Source organism: Verticillium alfalfae, genomic scaffold (genome assembly GCF_000150825.1).
Source record: "Verticillium alfalfae VaMs.102 supercont1.9 genomic scaffold, whole genome shotgun sequence".
Lineage (NCBI taxonomy): Eukaryota > Fungi > Ascomycota > Sordariomycetes > Glomerellales > Plectosphaerellaceae > Verticillium > Verticillium alfalfae.
Window position 1 is genome coordinate 706,840 of NW_003315030.1, and position 12,525 is coordinate 719,364.

At 57.7% G+C, this 12,525-nt stretch overlaps 4 protein-coding genes across 4 annotated transcripts; 1 reads left to right on the forward strand and 3 right to left on the reverse strand.

The window, feature by feature from the left end:
• Positions 1–37: 37 nt before the first annotated feature.
• VDBG_07168 (conserved hypothetical protein) lies at positions 38–2,949 on the reverse strand (the record flags this gene model as incomplete). Its single annotated transcript, XM_003002551.1, has 6 exons — positions 38–203; positions 341–2,349; positions 2,404–2,579; positions 2,635–2,739; positions 2,799–2,854; positions 2,912–2,949. 6 exons carry the CDS (start codon positions 2,947–2,949, stop codon positions 38–40), a joined length of 2,550 nt encoding a protein of 849 aa, XP_003002597.1.
• A 587-nt stretch (positions 2,950–3,536) lies between these two features.
• On the forward strand, positions 3,537–4,925 carry VDBG_07169 (palmitoyltransferase PFA4; the record flags this gene model as incomplete). The annotated part of the gene is made up of 1 exon (XM_003002552.1): positions 3,537–4,925. One exon carries the CDS (start codon positions 3,537–3,539, stop codon positions 4,923–4,925), a length of 1,389 nt encoding a protein of 462 aa, XP_003002598.1.
• A 479-nt stretch (positions 4,926–5,404) lies between these two features.
• Positions 5,405–9,179, reverse strand: VDBG_07170 (myosin-5; the record flags this gene model as incomplete). Its single annotated transcript, XM_003002553.1, has 3 exons — positions 5,405–5,709; positions 5,761–9,076; positions 9,177–9,179. The coding sequence occupies 3 exons, from the start codon at positions 9,177–9,179 to the stop codon at positions 5,405–5,407; spliced, it is 3,624 nt and encodes a 1,207-aa protein (XP_003002599.1).
• An 837-nt stretch (positions 9,180–10,016) lies between these two features.
• VDBG_07171 (F-box domain-containing protein) lies at positions 10,017–11,913 on the reverse strand (the record flags this gene model as incomplete). Its single annotated transcript, XM_003002554.1, has 2 exons — positions 10,017–11,773; positions 11,844–11,913. The coding sequence occupies 2 exons, from the start codon at positions 11,911–11,913 to the stop codon at positions 10,017–10,019; spliced, it is 1,827 nt and encodes a 608-aa protein (XP_003002600.1).
• Positions 11,914–12,525: the final 612 nt, after the last annotated feature.

Consider the following 12,525-nt stretch of genomic DNA (forward strand, 5'->3'; position numbering starts at 1 on the left):
TGCGATCCATTTCGCGTCACTGACTCGACCTTCAAACTTAATTTCTCGCCCATTGACCGGTACACGGCCCTCCAGACCCGTAAAGTAGGCGAGCGTGCTGTGTAGCGCCTGGAACCGAATGTCCACCGGCACAAAGTGCACCCAGGGCAATAGCCGCTCTGTATACCACGTCCGGAATATCGACGAAAGCACCGGCACGCTCCCTGATCGCAGCGTCTGCATGAGTCGCTTCGGCGGCGAGCTGTCGTCGTCGAGGAGCAGCACGTATCGATACTTCAGCGGCTCTCCGCTGTCGCCGTCCTGGCCCTTCTCGCCAAACTCGAGCCGTGCCGCCGCGCACCCGGCATCCTCGCACGACGGGTACGACGACACGCCAACATCGAACGGAAGTGCCGCATTGGCCTCTTGCGCATGCACTCTTTCGTGACTGAACCTCTTCGGGTCGCTCGGCGTCGGAAGCAACATCGTGACCTCGTCGCCCTTTGTGGCATTGTTGACCTGGTGGAGAAGCCTGTGCCGGTGATTGCCGTGCAGCATGTCGTGACTGATGACTTGTTCGCCGAGTTCGCCCCGCCAGTGAAGCTTGTCGATACGCGTCTTGAAGTCCCGGTTCGAATCCGCCTCGGAGTCCGTCTTGCTCGTCATGGGTATCAAGATGTCATTGAACCCATCTGCCTTGAAGCTGCCAAAGACAGGCACCAACGTTTGGTGTGGCGCCATTTTCTTGTTGGTCATGTGGAAGGCATGAAGCCTCGACAGGTCTGGTTGAGAGCAGCGTTCCAGAGAGGCTTCCCACTTCTTCAGGAAGTGGTCCTCCGAGTGACCGCTCACGCATGAGACGCAGAGGTCCCGCACATTCCAGTGCCGAAGAGTTCTCCCACTGGATCCAGCGGGACAAATCTGAGCTTCCATCTCGCGGAACAATGACGGTGACAGGAAAGCCTGGTGTACTGGCTTGCTACCAGGCACGTCAGGGGTCTGTCCGGCCGTTGTAGAATCTTTCGCCTCTTCCGAGCGCCTGGTGTTCATATGATACTTCCCGTCTAGCGCCTGTCGCGGATGCTGCCCAAGATCCGACCAAGGCGTAAGCACACGCGGCTCGCCACTCAAGTTGATGGGCAGATCCATATCGGACAAATACTCGGAAAAAGTTCCAATCATCTGGACGAGGTCATCTAAGGCCTGGCGGTGCTCGTCCTCGGCCTTGTAGTTGTGCGTCACTTTCTTGTTAGCGACCTGGACGAGAGCAAGCTCGGCCTCGTTGGCGGCGAGGTCTAACGTCGACTTTCGAATGCTGTTTGGCTTCAGGGACCAGAAGGGGGCCACGTCATTCTCAATTTGCTGGAAATGGTCCACAATGACGGAGCTCTTTGCTATCGCAAACTCATACCACTTATCAAAATTCGGAGGGGGGTCTCTGCCATCATGCCGTGCCTGGTATTCCTGAACAGCCACTTTCAAACTCCTACTCACGGATGCATGGGTCAACCAGCGGTCTGCTTCGGTGCGAGCGTCGTATATAAACGTGTCGAGAGGATGTTTGTTGAGGACCTGATTCGTCAGAATGACGTAGACGGTCGATCCAATGATGGCAGCTGTCAGGACGAAAAGTAGGAACGCGCGCCTGACAAAGAGGACGGAGCGCAGGTTGGCCGTGTACATGAAGAGACCGAAGCCGGTCGCAGTCAGGATGAAAGGTCCAAGGGTTGCGATCTTTGCGCCGCCGTACGCATCCCCCACGGAAGACAACGCCTGGTAAGAGGTCAGGAGGCTGGAGGTGAACGTAAGAATACCAAAAGGCTTGACGGGACCGGACTCGGTGACCAGCAGGCTCAGAGAAACAACGAGAAGACAGAAGGTGAAGCTGTCGTTGATCAAGTCGAACAAGTACAGCCAGCCCAGACCGTTGACACCAGTGGGCTGGACGGTGGGGCGGAGAGTCAAGAGGATATGCATGGTCCAGTCGAAGGCCCCCACGGTCAACTGAATACCACTGAGGGTTCGAAGGCGAGCCCTCGTGGATTTGGTAAATACGAGGACTCGCCAAAGGAGGACAGCAATAACACCATCAAGAACAAGGCCGATCACCTGCATAGAAACGATCCAGAATCGGTTGTCGAAGAGTGTCGAGCAAAAGTACGTCGAGTGAACCTTGTCAGCGGCAGCTAGGTATGCGCCTAGATTGAACAAGACGACGCTTGCGACCAGGGTCAGCCGTGTCGTCTTGAACCACTGCTGGAGCTCGTCGGCGACTGTGACCCAAGGGTCAGTGGGCCACGGCAGTACGTCAGACTGCGACTTGCGACCGAAAAACACATCGTATACGACCACGAGGGTGCAGAAGAAAGCCTGGAGGTGATGTCAGCTCTGGTCACTGGGAAGGAAGAGATCAGAAAACTCCACCTCAATGCCAGGTACGGAGCATTGGATCTTGGCGGCAGTCTGGTGGAAGAGCTCGATTCGAATGATGATGCAGAACACGATGATGGGGATGAAGTAACGACGCGGTCGTCGGGGCAGGCTCAGGGGCGCGTGCTCGCTACTGGAGAGCGCCGAAGTCTGACCAGGGGTTTTCTCATCTGGAGGCTTCTTAGTCACGAGTGGAACAAGTGCTTGGAAAGGGATGATGCTGACCGAATCTGGCGTCGGAGCCGGGAAGCCATTTTGATGAGTAGCTGACGAGCCATGTGAGACCGGCCGATAGAAGGAGTACAATGGCAAGCGCGTAGCGTGGGCGTTCTGCCCCAGGACGTCAGTCTATCTACATGCAGGGGGCGTATGTTGTGTGTGAGACTCACGGTTCAACGTGTGATGCTCAAAGTTGTAAGAGATCCAAATGAAGGATGTCAATGCGCTGTCTCCCATTAACTTTCCATACGAGCAGCTGCTGGTCGAGGCGTGCAGAGCTCACCAGAGGGCAGTGAGATGGAGTCGCCCATTCTGTGCCATTGCAGCGAGGTGGAGGACTCAGCCTCCTAGCACCTCATTGGGGAAGACCGTTGAGATGAGGCTTGGTCGCTCGAAATCGAGATACCCAGGTTGGTAGTTACCCAGGTTGGTAGTGGTGGGTACCCAGGTAGCCAGGGATATGGCGTCGTGTCAGATACTGGCTTAAATTCCCAGCGACCTGTCAACCCATTAGATGTTTGAGCCTTGTTGAAGCCAGCGGAGCCTTTTCAAGACGAAGGCCAGGACAAGGAGGGACGAGATGATGGGAGGCGTGTGTTTGATCTTGAGCCAAGGGACAACCAACGGCGGCCGTGACGACGCTCTTCAGGGGCAGACAAGTCATCATTGTCTTAGGTAAGCCGAACGGAGCCACTCAACGCGTCTCCGTCCCAGGACCCGCGTCAAGCTCCTGCTCCCTGTACAGGAGGATCCGTGCACGGCGCACGTAACAGGACAGGCAGCTTCCATCTGACACAATCTACGTTGACCACATTCTGACCCCTCTGATCACACAGCCTTCTCCTTTGTAATCCATCGTCTACACAGTTCGAGGCGAACGTGCACAGCCGCCAGAGATTGATGGAGACATGGCTGGCTTCAATGATGCCCCCATCATCCAGAAGCTGGCCGTCCCTGGCGTGACCCTGCTCATTCTCTTCCTAGGGTACTCCTCTCAGTACCTCTTCCTCACAGCGGCCGATCTGGCCCCTGGCCCCCTCACATCATCACAGCTCTACACCTTCAATGGCCTTCTGTTGTGTCTGTGGTTCACCTACTACAAGGCATGCACCGTCGATCCTGGTCGCTACATCTTCACCTCCAAGATCCTTGAGGTGCCCGACGATAACAATGGCAACGAGACGAACCCGTCCCGCGATGACAACCTCAACCTCAACAGCTATGCCCGCTGGTGCCGCAAGTGCGAGGCCCCCAAGCCGCCACGCGCCCACCACTGCCGGACGTGCCGCCGCTGCATTCCCAAGATGGACCACCACTGCCCCTGGACGACCAACTGCGTCTCGCTGACGACGCTGCCGCACTTTCTCCGCTTCCTCGTCTACACCAACCTCGCCCTCGCCTACCTCTCCTACCTCCTCTTCCTCCGCTTCGCCGCCCTCTGGTCCGACCGCCGCCTGCCGGCCTACCTGGGTCCCTCGCTGCCGGCCCTGACCCACCTCGCCTGCCTCGCGGGCGTTGACTTTCTCACCTCGGTCGCCCTGGGCATCATGCTCGCCACGACGACCTACCACTGGCTCTTCAACATGACGACCATCGAGTCCTGGGAGGCCGACCGCCACGATGACCTCGTCGCCAACCGCGGCGGCCGCGCCTGGTGGGACGCCGGCCGCGCCCCCTACCAGCGCGTCGAGTTCCCCTACGACCTCGGCCTCTTCGCCAACCTCGCCCACGCCATGGGCACCCGCAACCCCCTCCTCTGGCTCGCCCCCTGGGCCGCCGGCCCCTCCGTCTCGCCCGTCGAGGGCCAGGGCGCCGGCTGGACGTACGAGGAGAACGGCTTCAACGCGCGCGAGGGCATGTGGCCGCCGCCTGACCCCAACAAGATGCGCGGCCGCGGCGCCTGGCCCGCCGCCAGGGCCGCCCTCGACAGGGAGGGCCAGGGCCCGCGGTACACGACCCCCGCCGAGGACATGGCTGCCTTTCGCCGCCGCCAGGAGGCCGACCTCCGGCGGTGGGAGGGTAGCAGGGCCGAGATTATGGAGGAGCTCGAGGAGGGCGAGGACTACGACGTGCTGGACGGGGATGCGGAGGACGGCGTGCGCCTGCACGACGCTGCGGGCGGTGCGGCCTGGACCAACTCGGACGGCGAGAGGCTGTACGACTACGGCGTCGACGAGGACGCCGAGAACACAGAAGTCGGCCTCCGCCACACCATCGTCGGCGAAGCCGATGACGACGTGCCCCTGGCAGAGCTTCTGCGTCGGAGAAAAATCCGCCAAAAGGACGGCGAGGAGTAATGACATCGAGCAGATACGAGTTCACGTAGCGAGAGGAAATATGGGACATGGAGAACCAAAAAAAAGTAGCAACAATTTCTTTTTCAGTAAAAATCTAGACAAAAAGCGAGCATCACGCCGATCCAGCGCCAAACGCGACGCTGACCATCCTCCCCCGGCCGAGAGCTCTCTATCTCTACAAGATGGGCAGCCAGACCCAGCTTCCCTCCCCGCTTCCCGAGCCGATCTGGCTTGCCGCGGCGAAAGTAACAGGACCCCCTTCGGTCTGCTCTTCTGGCCACATGAGCGCGTCACCTCTGCGATCCCCTACGCGACGAGAAAGCGAAACAAAAGAGGTCGCTTGTCGTGCCTGCATGCCCCCGTGTGCGGGCTGTCAGAGGAAACATATAAAAAAAAAAGGACTTGTTGAGCATCGTCAAAGTTCATCAAGCCATCAGATCAACACAACTTTGCATGCCCGTGGGAAGGACCAGCCTCGATCACCAATCGTCATCCTCCTGCTTCTTCTGCATGGCGTTCTTGCGCGCCAGCAGCGCGTCGGCCAAGCTGTTGCCAAGACTCGGCGTCGGCGTGTTGCTGCGGCTGTTGTCGGACCCACTTGCGCCGTTGCTGATGACCGAATCCCGAGGCTGCTGCGCGGAGAGGGCGGCGGGCTTGCGACCCGCAGCCGGGCGCTTGGCAGGGGGCGGGGGAGGTGCCCTCGGAGCCGGCTCTTGCGCCATCTCCTCGACGTACGCGGCGGGCACCCAGGCCTGCTGGCCGCCACTCTTGCCGAGCCACCACCCTTGGATCTAGTCAGTACGTTGTTTTCAGCCTCGCGCGTCGATAGACATACCATTGTTCTCCTTCTGCACAATTTCAATGATATCGCCCGCCTTGATGGACAGCTCATTCTCCTTCTGCCCGTCAAAGTCGTACAGCACCTTAGCAATGACCTTGGCTTTGGCGGGAGGAGCAGGCGGGGGCGGAGGAGGGCCCCGGGAAGACGTCGCCGAGGTGTTCCTGGTATGGGAGGGCAGTGGGGCATGAACAGCCGCCTGCGTTTGCTGAGCAGCCGGCTGCGCGAAAGAGGGTACGGGCCTGGCTGTGGAGGCGGCGGCGGGGACAACAACAGCGGCCGGAGTCGGAACTGGCCGAGGCTGAGGCTTGCGTGCGGTGGTGGGCTGGTTCCTGGCAGGTCGGCCATTGGGACCACCAGGTCGGATGAGCTTGCCACGAGTGATCGGCCTAGGCGGCACCGGCTTGCCCTTTGGCGTAGGTCTCGACCTCGACTGGGGGGACTCTCCAGCACGGGTGTGAATAGCACCGCTCTTGTAGAAGTCCACGGACTGTGGTGAGTCCTTGAGCACCTTGACCTGCTGCATCTTGCCTGGCTTCTTGGCGTACTGGATTGCCTCAGCGATCTGAAGATTGAATCCTCCGGGCATGACGCGCTGCATCTGAGTAAAAAGCTCAGTCTTGAGAACGCAGTTCAGAAGAGGATCAGCCTCTTGGGGGGATCCGATCAGTAGCGAGAACCAGTCGTCCTGGGCGTTCGAAGCGCTGACACCCTTGATGGCACCAAGCGGCACCGCACGCTCGACCGTGATCTGGGGCTGCCCGTTGACGAGCATCTGAGCGATGATGTAGAACTTGCTGTTCGTCACGACAATGGTGCGGGGGCTAGGCTTGCTGGAGCGACCAAACTTGGCCTCGAGAATCTCACCACGGCACGAGAAAACGGCCTTCTCGTTACCTCCCAGACCGACAGCGTTGCGGATCTGCGCACCAGGGCCAGTCGAGGCGTTGAGGCCCATGTAGTCCCCGAGGAAACGCCTTGAGCCCAAAAGACTCATACGGCGCCTCTCCTTGCGGCCTCCCAGGACCTGGTGGCCGTGGTCTCGAAGGTGCAGGTACTCGGCGCCAGTTCTCTTCTTGCGCCAGAAGCGTTGAATGCGAGTTGCAGACTCGGCACGATAAGCAAGGTAAGCGCGCCACATGCGCTGGATTCGTGTAGCCATGTTGTGCCAGTAACGATCACGCATGTGCTCGAGAGCGAACAGGGTCTCAGGCGACTTGATAAACGCTTTGGTCACACCCATCTGCCATTCTTCCTTCGGAATACTCGTGTCCTTAAAGATCTGCTTGACCGCGGCCTCATATGACCCCGTCCAGGTGTACTCGCCGGCATACGATGTTGCAGGCGACAAGAGGAAGAAGCGGTCGACAAACTTCTCGAATGACTGCCGGTACGCGAAGCCCGCACGACGGATACGGACGTTCTCTTGCAGACCGAGGTACTTGACCTGGTGCAGGACGTTCGGAACGTTGTATTCAGTCGGCGACTTGTTCTCGTTCGGCTTGATCGTGCGAATGTAAGATGGCTGGCACTTCATCAGTGTTTCCACCAGAGCGTTGGCTGAGCTACGGATACGGTCGCCGGCGGATGGGGGCTGCTTTCGGTTGTCCTGGTCGACCTGGTTAGGGAAGAGCGCGTGTACGAACTGGTTCCCGCTCGTTTGGAACAAGTTGAGAAGACCCTTGAGAAGCAGATCCTTGTTCTTGTCCGTGATGCCATCGACCGTGTAGCTCACGTCACCTGCGTAGTGCTTGATGATGAAGCTGCCCTGCCGGGGTGTCAGGTGAGGGTTAGACATGCTGTTGACGCTCTGCATGAATGTACGGTCGCAAGCGGCCGGGTCAGCGTGAGCCGTCTTGGTGGCGTCCTTCATGGCGGAGAAGACACCAGGTGGCCTTGTAGATTCAATGAGGTCGCAGACAATCTTGTTGTCGAAATACTTGATGGGTGTCCACTGGATCTGCTCCCTCGCGTATTCTTCTTGCTCCGTCTTCAGCGTCAATTGAATGAAGATTTGCTGCAGCTTCTCGTTGACGTAGTTAATGCACAGTTGCTCGAAAGTGTTCTTCTCGAAGATCTCGAAACCGTAGATATCAAGAATGCCGATGGCGTTCTTGGAAGCCTGCTTGGCCTTGAGAGATTGGTTGACGCGGTTGACGATCCAGTCGAAGAGGTTGTTGTAGATGGCTTTCGCGAGGGCATCGCGCGTGGCAATGGCCTGAGCGGGGTTGGCCGGGGATTCAATGACCTCGCCGTTGCGGGGGGTGAGGATTCGAATCGTGATGGACTTGACAAGCTGCTCAGGCGTCACCTCCAGTAGGTAAGCCAGGAAGTCCACGACGGACTGATCCGTGATGGCGGCATATCCCTCCTGGTCCTCCTGGAACTGGATGTTACCCGTCCACAGTACAGCCGCGAGCATACGGAAAATCTCATCCTGTTCCGCCTGGTTGAGACCAATAATCTTCATGGCGTTCAGTGTGTCCTGGTACTCGGCGAGATCGTCGATTCCGTCCACGTCGAAACATTTTGATCGGCTCGTGTAAGCGTATGTCTCGGGCGTTTGGATGCCGAATTGCTGTCGGTAGGTCTGCGAAGCACCCTTGGTGAACTGGTAGAAGATGTGGAAGTTGCGCTCGTTGGTAATCTGGCCAGTGACTCGCGTCTTCTCGAGGAGGTAATTCGTGATGTCGGCTCCCACTGGCTCGCCTTGGGCGTTGAAGTGCAGCTGGAGGTATTTGCCGAAGCGGGAGGAGTTGTTGTTCCGCAACGTCTTGGCATTGCCAAAGGACTCGAGCAAGGGGTTTGTGGCCAGCACCATGTCCTTGATCTGCTTGATGTCTCCAGACTCGCCTCCTGATACACTGGCAATGTACTGCATGATGCGCTTCGCCGCCTCGGTCTTGCCAGCGCCCGACTCGCCCGAGATGATGACGCACTGGTTTTCCTGGTAGGCCTTCATGTTGTAGTACGCCGACTCGGCAATGGCAAAGACGTGCGGCGGCACCTCGAGACGGTTCTTGCCCCTGTAGCTGTCAAGAACCTCCTCGGTGTATATGCCGAGATCGCGAAAGGGGTTAACAGATACCAGCACATGGCCAATGTATGTGTAGATCTCGCGACCCTCGAATCGCTTCTTCAAGTTGTCGTTGATCGCCTCGTTGGACACCTTACTGAGCAACGTAAGGTCGGACACGCCAATTTCCTTCTTCTTGGTAACTTCGTAGGTGGCCTTCTTGGGTCTCGCCGCTGCGCCGCCCTGGCCCGATGCGCCCGCCTGGGCTTTCCTATCTTTCGGTCGTCTCGCGAAACCCTACAACTCGGAGGTGCGATCGTCAGTTCAGTTGCCCTCGGGCGGTGTGCCACAGACGGGAGCCTGGAGCACCCGAAGTTGGGCGCGCGGAGTGTCTCACCATGATGGGCGTTTCTGGCGGGGGGGAGGAGGGAAGGTAGTATCGATGCGCAGTTGGTGTAGCTGGGCGGCAGCTTTGACGGTGAGTTGGGATGCAGAATCAGAAAGAAATGCGCAATCTTTGTGAAGTTGCTTGCCTAGGCAATGACGCTGGAATTCATGGGGGGGGGATTACGCAGTGCGCTGTGGCTGGTTCCTGAGATGTTGGCGGCGGAGCTGCACCTACCTGGCCTTCCTTGGCCCGGCCGGCTAGGTTGGGCGGGCGGCGTGCCTGACGAGTTCCCATACGCAATCGTCCGAGAATCAGCCGGGACGATGGCTCAGCCTCAATCGAGTCGAGTCTCGGGGCCATCGGATTCGCTTGGTACTAGCGCCACCATCGGTTCCTGGCATTCCGCATGTATCTAGGTACATGAGGGGACTCAGGTACTTTAGGTAGTTTGAACGAACAGGATATTGAAAGAAAGGCCTAACACTCGTAATCGGACACCAATACGTGGCCCCAGGATCCAGCTTCGTATGCACGCGACTCAAATACCAACTTGCCCCGGGCCCGCAGCCTGTCAATCTCTACCACCATGAACGGGACAATAACAGAGCTTTCCCCCCTCCAGCATTGCGTCTCCAGACCCGCATCGCCAAACCCAAGTAGTTTCACGACACCGGCCCCAAGGGTCGTGGGACCAAGGGGTTGGGTACCATCAATCCCTCTTCGCATTCATTACAGCATTTGCTACTCGATAGGGTATCACTGTTTTTTCAAGGCTGATCGTTGGTGCCTCAACGTTCCAGGCGTGGGCCGTGTCATCCTCTTCACATCATTCATCGTCCATCTCTGCCATTATGCTCCAAGACCAAGGTCTCTCACGAGTCGCACGTCATCCGCCTGCCGCTCCAGAGCTGTCCTCATGCGCTCAGAATATTCCGCCTCCTGCTGTTCAAGATGCATCTCCTCTTCCGTTTTTGGTTCTCGGTCGCTAAAGTCGCTGGGTTTGAATCTCGGCGTCTTGGAGAGACTGACCAGGCCCAGCTTCTCACCAGTCCAGAACAGAATCTCGCCGTCGTTGATTCGTTCCGACTGGCCGGGCATCTGCGTCGACAGAATCTTCCTCGCCAGGTCATCGATGCCCGGCATCTGCGAGAACAGAGATGGCCGATTGATGGGCTCACTTTGCCCGATCCTCATGCGCCGCACCTCGGTGAAGCCATCCCGCTCGAACCACTTGATATAGCCGGATCCGTCGGAGAACACTATGCACGTACCGTGCGTGATGACCGACAGAATCTTAGACTGCGAGGCGTTGTATCGATTCTTGAAATTCGAATTGTGCTGCCTGCCGCTCTGAGCCCTGTCCGTGTTCGAGAGTGCGTAAAGTTCCAGGGAGCCCTTGGTGTTGTATTCACCTCCGGCAATGAGCGTCCGTCCCGGCTTTTCCTTCGACTCGCGCACCTGATCGACCGAGAGCTCGCCGTTGCGGCGGACCTCGGTGTCCAGGGGCGAGAACGAGTGTGGGAGAGAGGCAAGACTGGCAAGCCTGGCACCCGAGTGGATGCTCCCGACAATGGGCGCAAGTTTTCTCCGGTCATAATGCAGAATGTTGCTGAACCGTCCGGCCACGTATATGTCGTCTGAAAGGACAGTGCCATCGCTTGATATTGGGAGATGCAGGATGCTGAGCGGGTGAGGTTGAGAAAGGGGCGCGTACTGTGGTAGCGGATCCGTATCGAAAATCCGGTCTATCGCATCGTGGGGCCGGTGATGTCTTGCCCTATAGTCGTAAAGGTGGATGCCCAGGGAAGTGCCCACGGTCAGGGGGCAATCAACGTGTGCACTTGAAAGCGCCGCAATGGACCATTCGAAGGACTGGTCTGACACCACAGCCAGACATTCGAGGTCAACTTCCTTGAGATGGCCCTGCACAGCAACGAAAGCCCTTTTCCCTTGGCTGTCTACGCTGATGCACTCTGTGACACCGGCATCGATCTTGCGTGACCGGCCAACAGCACCTGGCCCGTCGATATGAAGAATGCCGGGGGCGCTCTTGGCTACTATGGCACCTTTACGGCCCCTCCGGCCTTTGACATCCCAGAGACAGATTGAGCCGTCGTCAAGCGGTGATACGGCCAGCATGTTCCCCGGATCGTCTGGAGGATTATACAGCGCAACGCCTCGTACATCCAGTAGATCCTCGAAGCTGCCGTCTCGAATGCAAGGTTGTTGCAGCCAGCTGGTGGTCACAGGTGCATTGCGCTGGATGTATTCGTCATACCAGCAGACGGATTCGCCGGGAAATGTTGGGTCCCAATTGGCGATTTCACGGAAACGCCGTTCCTTTCGCGCAGCCGATGTTCCATGGACGGCTTGTACTTTTGGTTCTGCGGCGTCAATCTCTTGGTTCAGAGAAACAGCAACATCGAGTAAAGGTTCATTGAGTACGTCTCCGTCAAGAACTCTGGCCATGCGACGGCGCCGCTCAAGAGTCTCTAGAAAGGGCGAGTCTTCAAACGTTCTTGATCTCCAATGACTGTTGTCTAATGAGATTTCGCGAAGCTTACGACATCCGAGCTGCAGACTGGGGAAGTCTTGGGGCTCCAGATCTAGTGAGGGGCACGTCGCTCCATCAGCCGAGTGACTTGAGACGAGACGGAATGAACGTTGCTTGCTTACACGTGAAGATTCTGAGCAGAATTTCGTCCGGAAGCCGCTGGAGCGTCCTGTCAACCTCTTGAGACGCCATAACCAAGGATCCAGCACGGCAACACCAACGCCGCGTTGGGAAGATGAAACAAGGAAATGACAGGCGTGAGATGCGAGGATGGGAGTGATGCTTCGGGCGAATGAGGACATAACATGCGATGCTTATCGATCGCTATCGTTATCGTAATACATGGTTACCCCCCCAGGGGCCGCGGCAGAGGTGCCCGGGGCCCACCGTACGTACTGCGGGGTGGGGGGCCTCTTTTCCTCATCCCAGAGTCTAGAATCTACCTGTGTATACCTTACATTACTTACGATTGACGCAAGGACTGGCGTCCACAAGGTTATAACCCAAGGGCCAAACACAGCCTTCAACGAACACACAGTAAGACTCTTCATCCCACCAGATCAACATATTTCCGCCTGCGATTCGGCGGAGGTCGTAAGAGCCAATCGCCACGGCTGGGCATGACATACCCGCTTTCAGTCGGATGGGAAGATGGCTGGAAATAGGGGGAAAGTGGTCTACAGTTTGTACCTCGCCGAGTCAAACGAATTCGGACATTATGTGCAGACTTTATATTGGTGTTTTTACTCCCAGAAGATATTATTTTGTTATCACAATAGTCATAAATTATTTACCTCAGCTTGC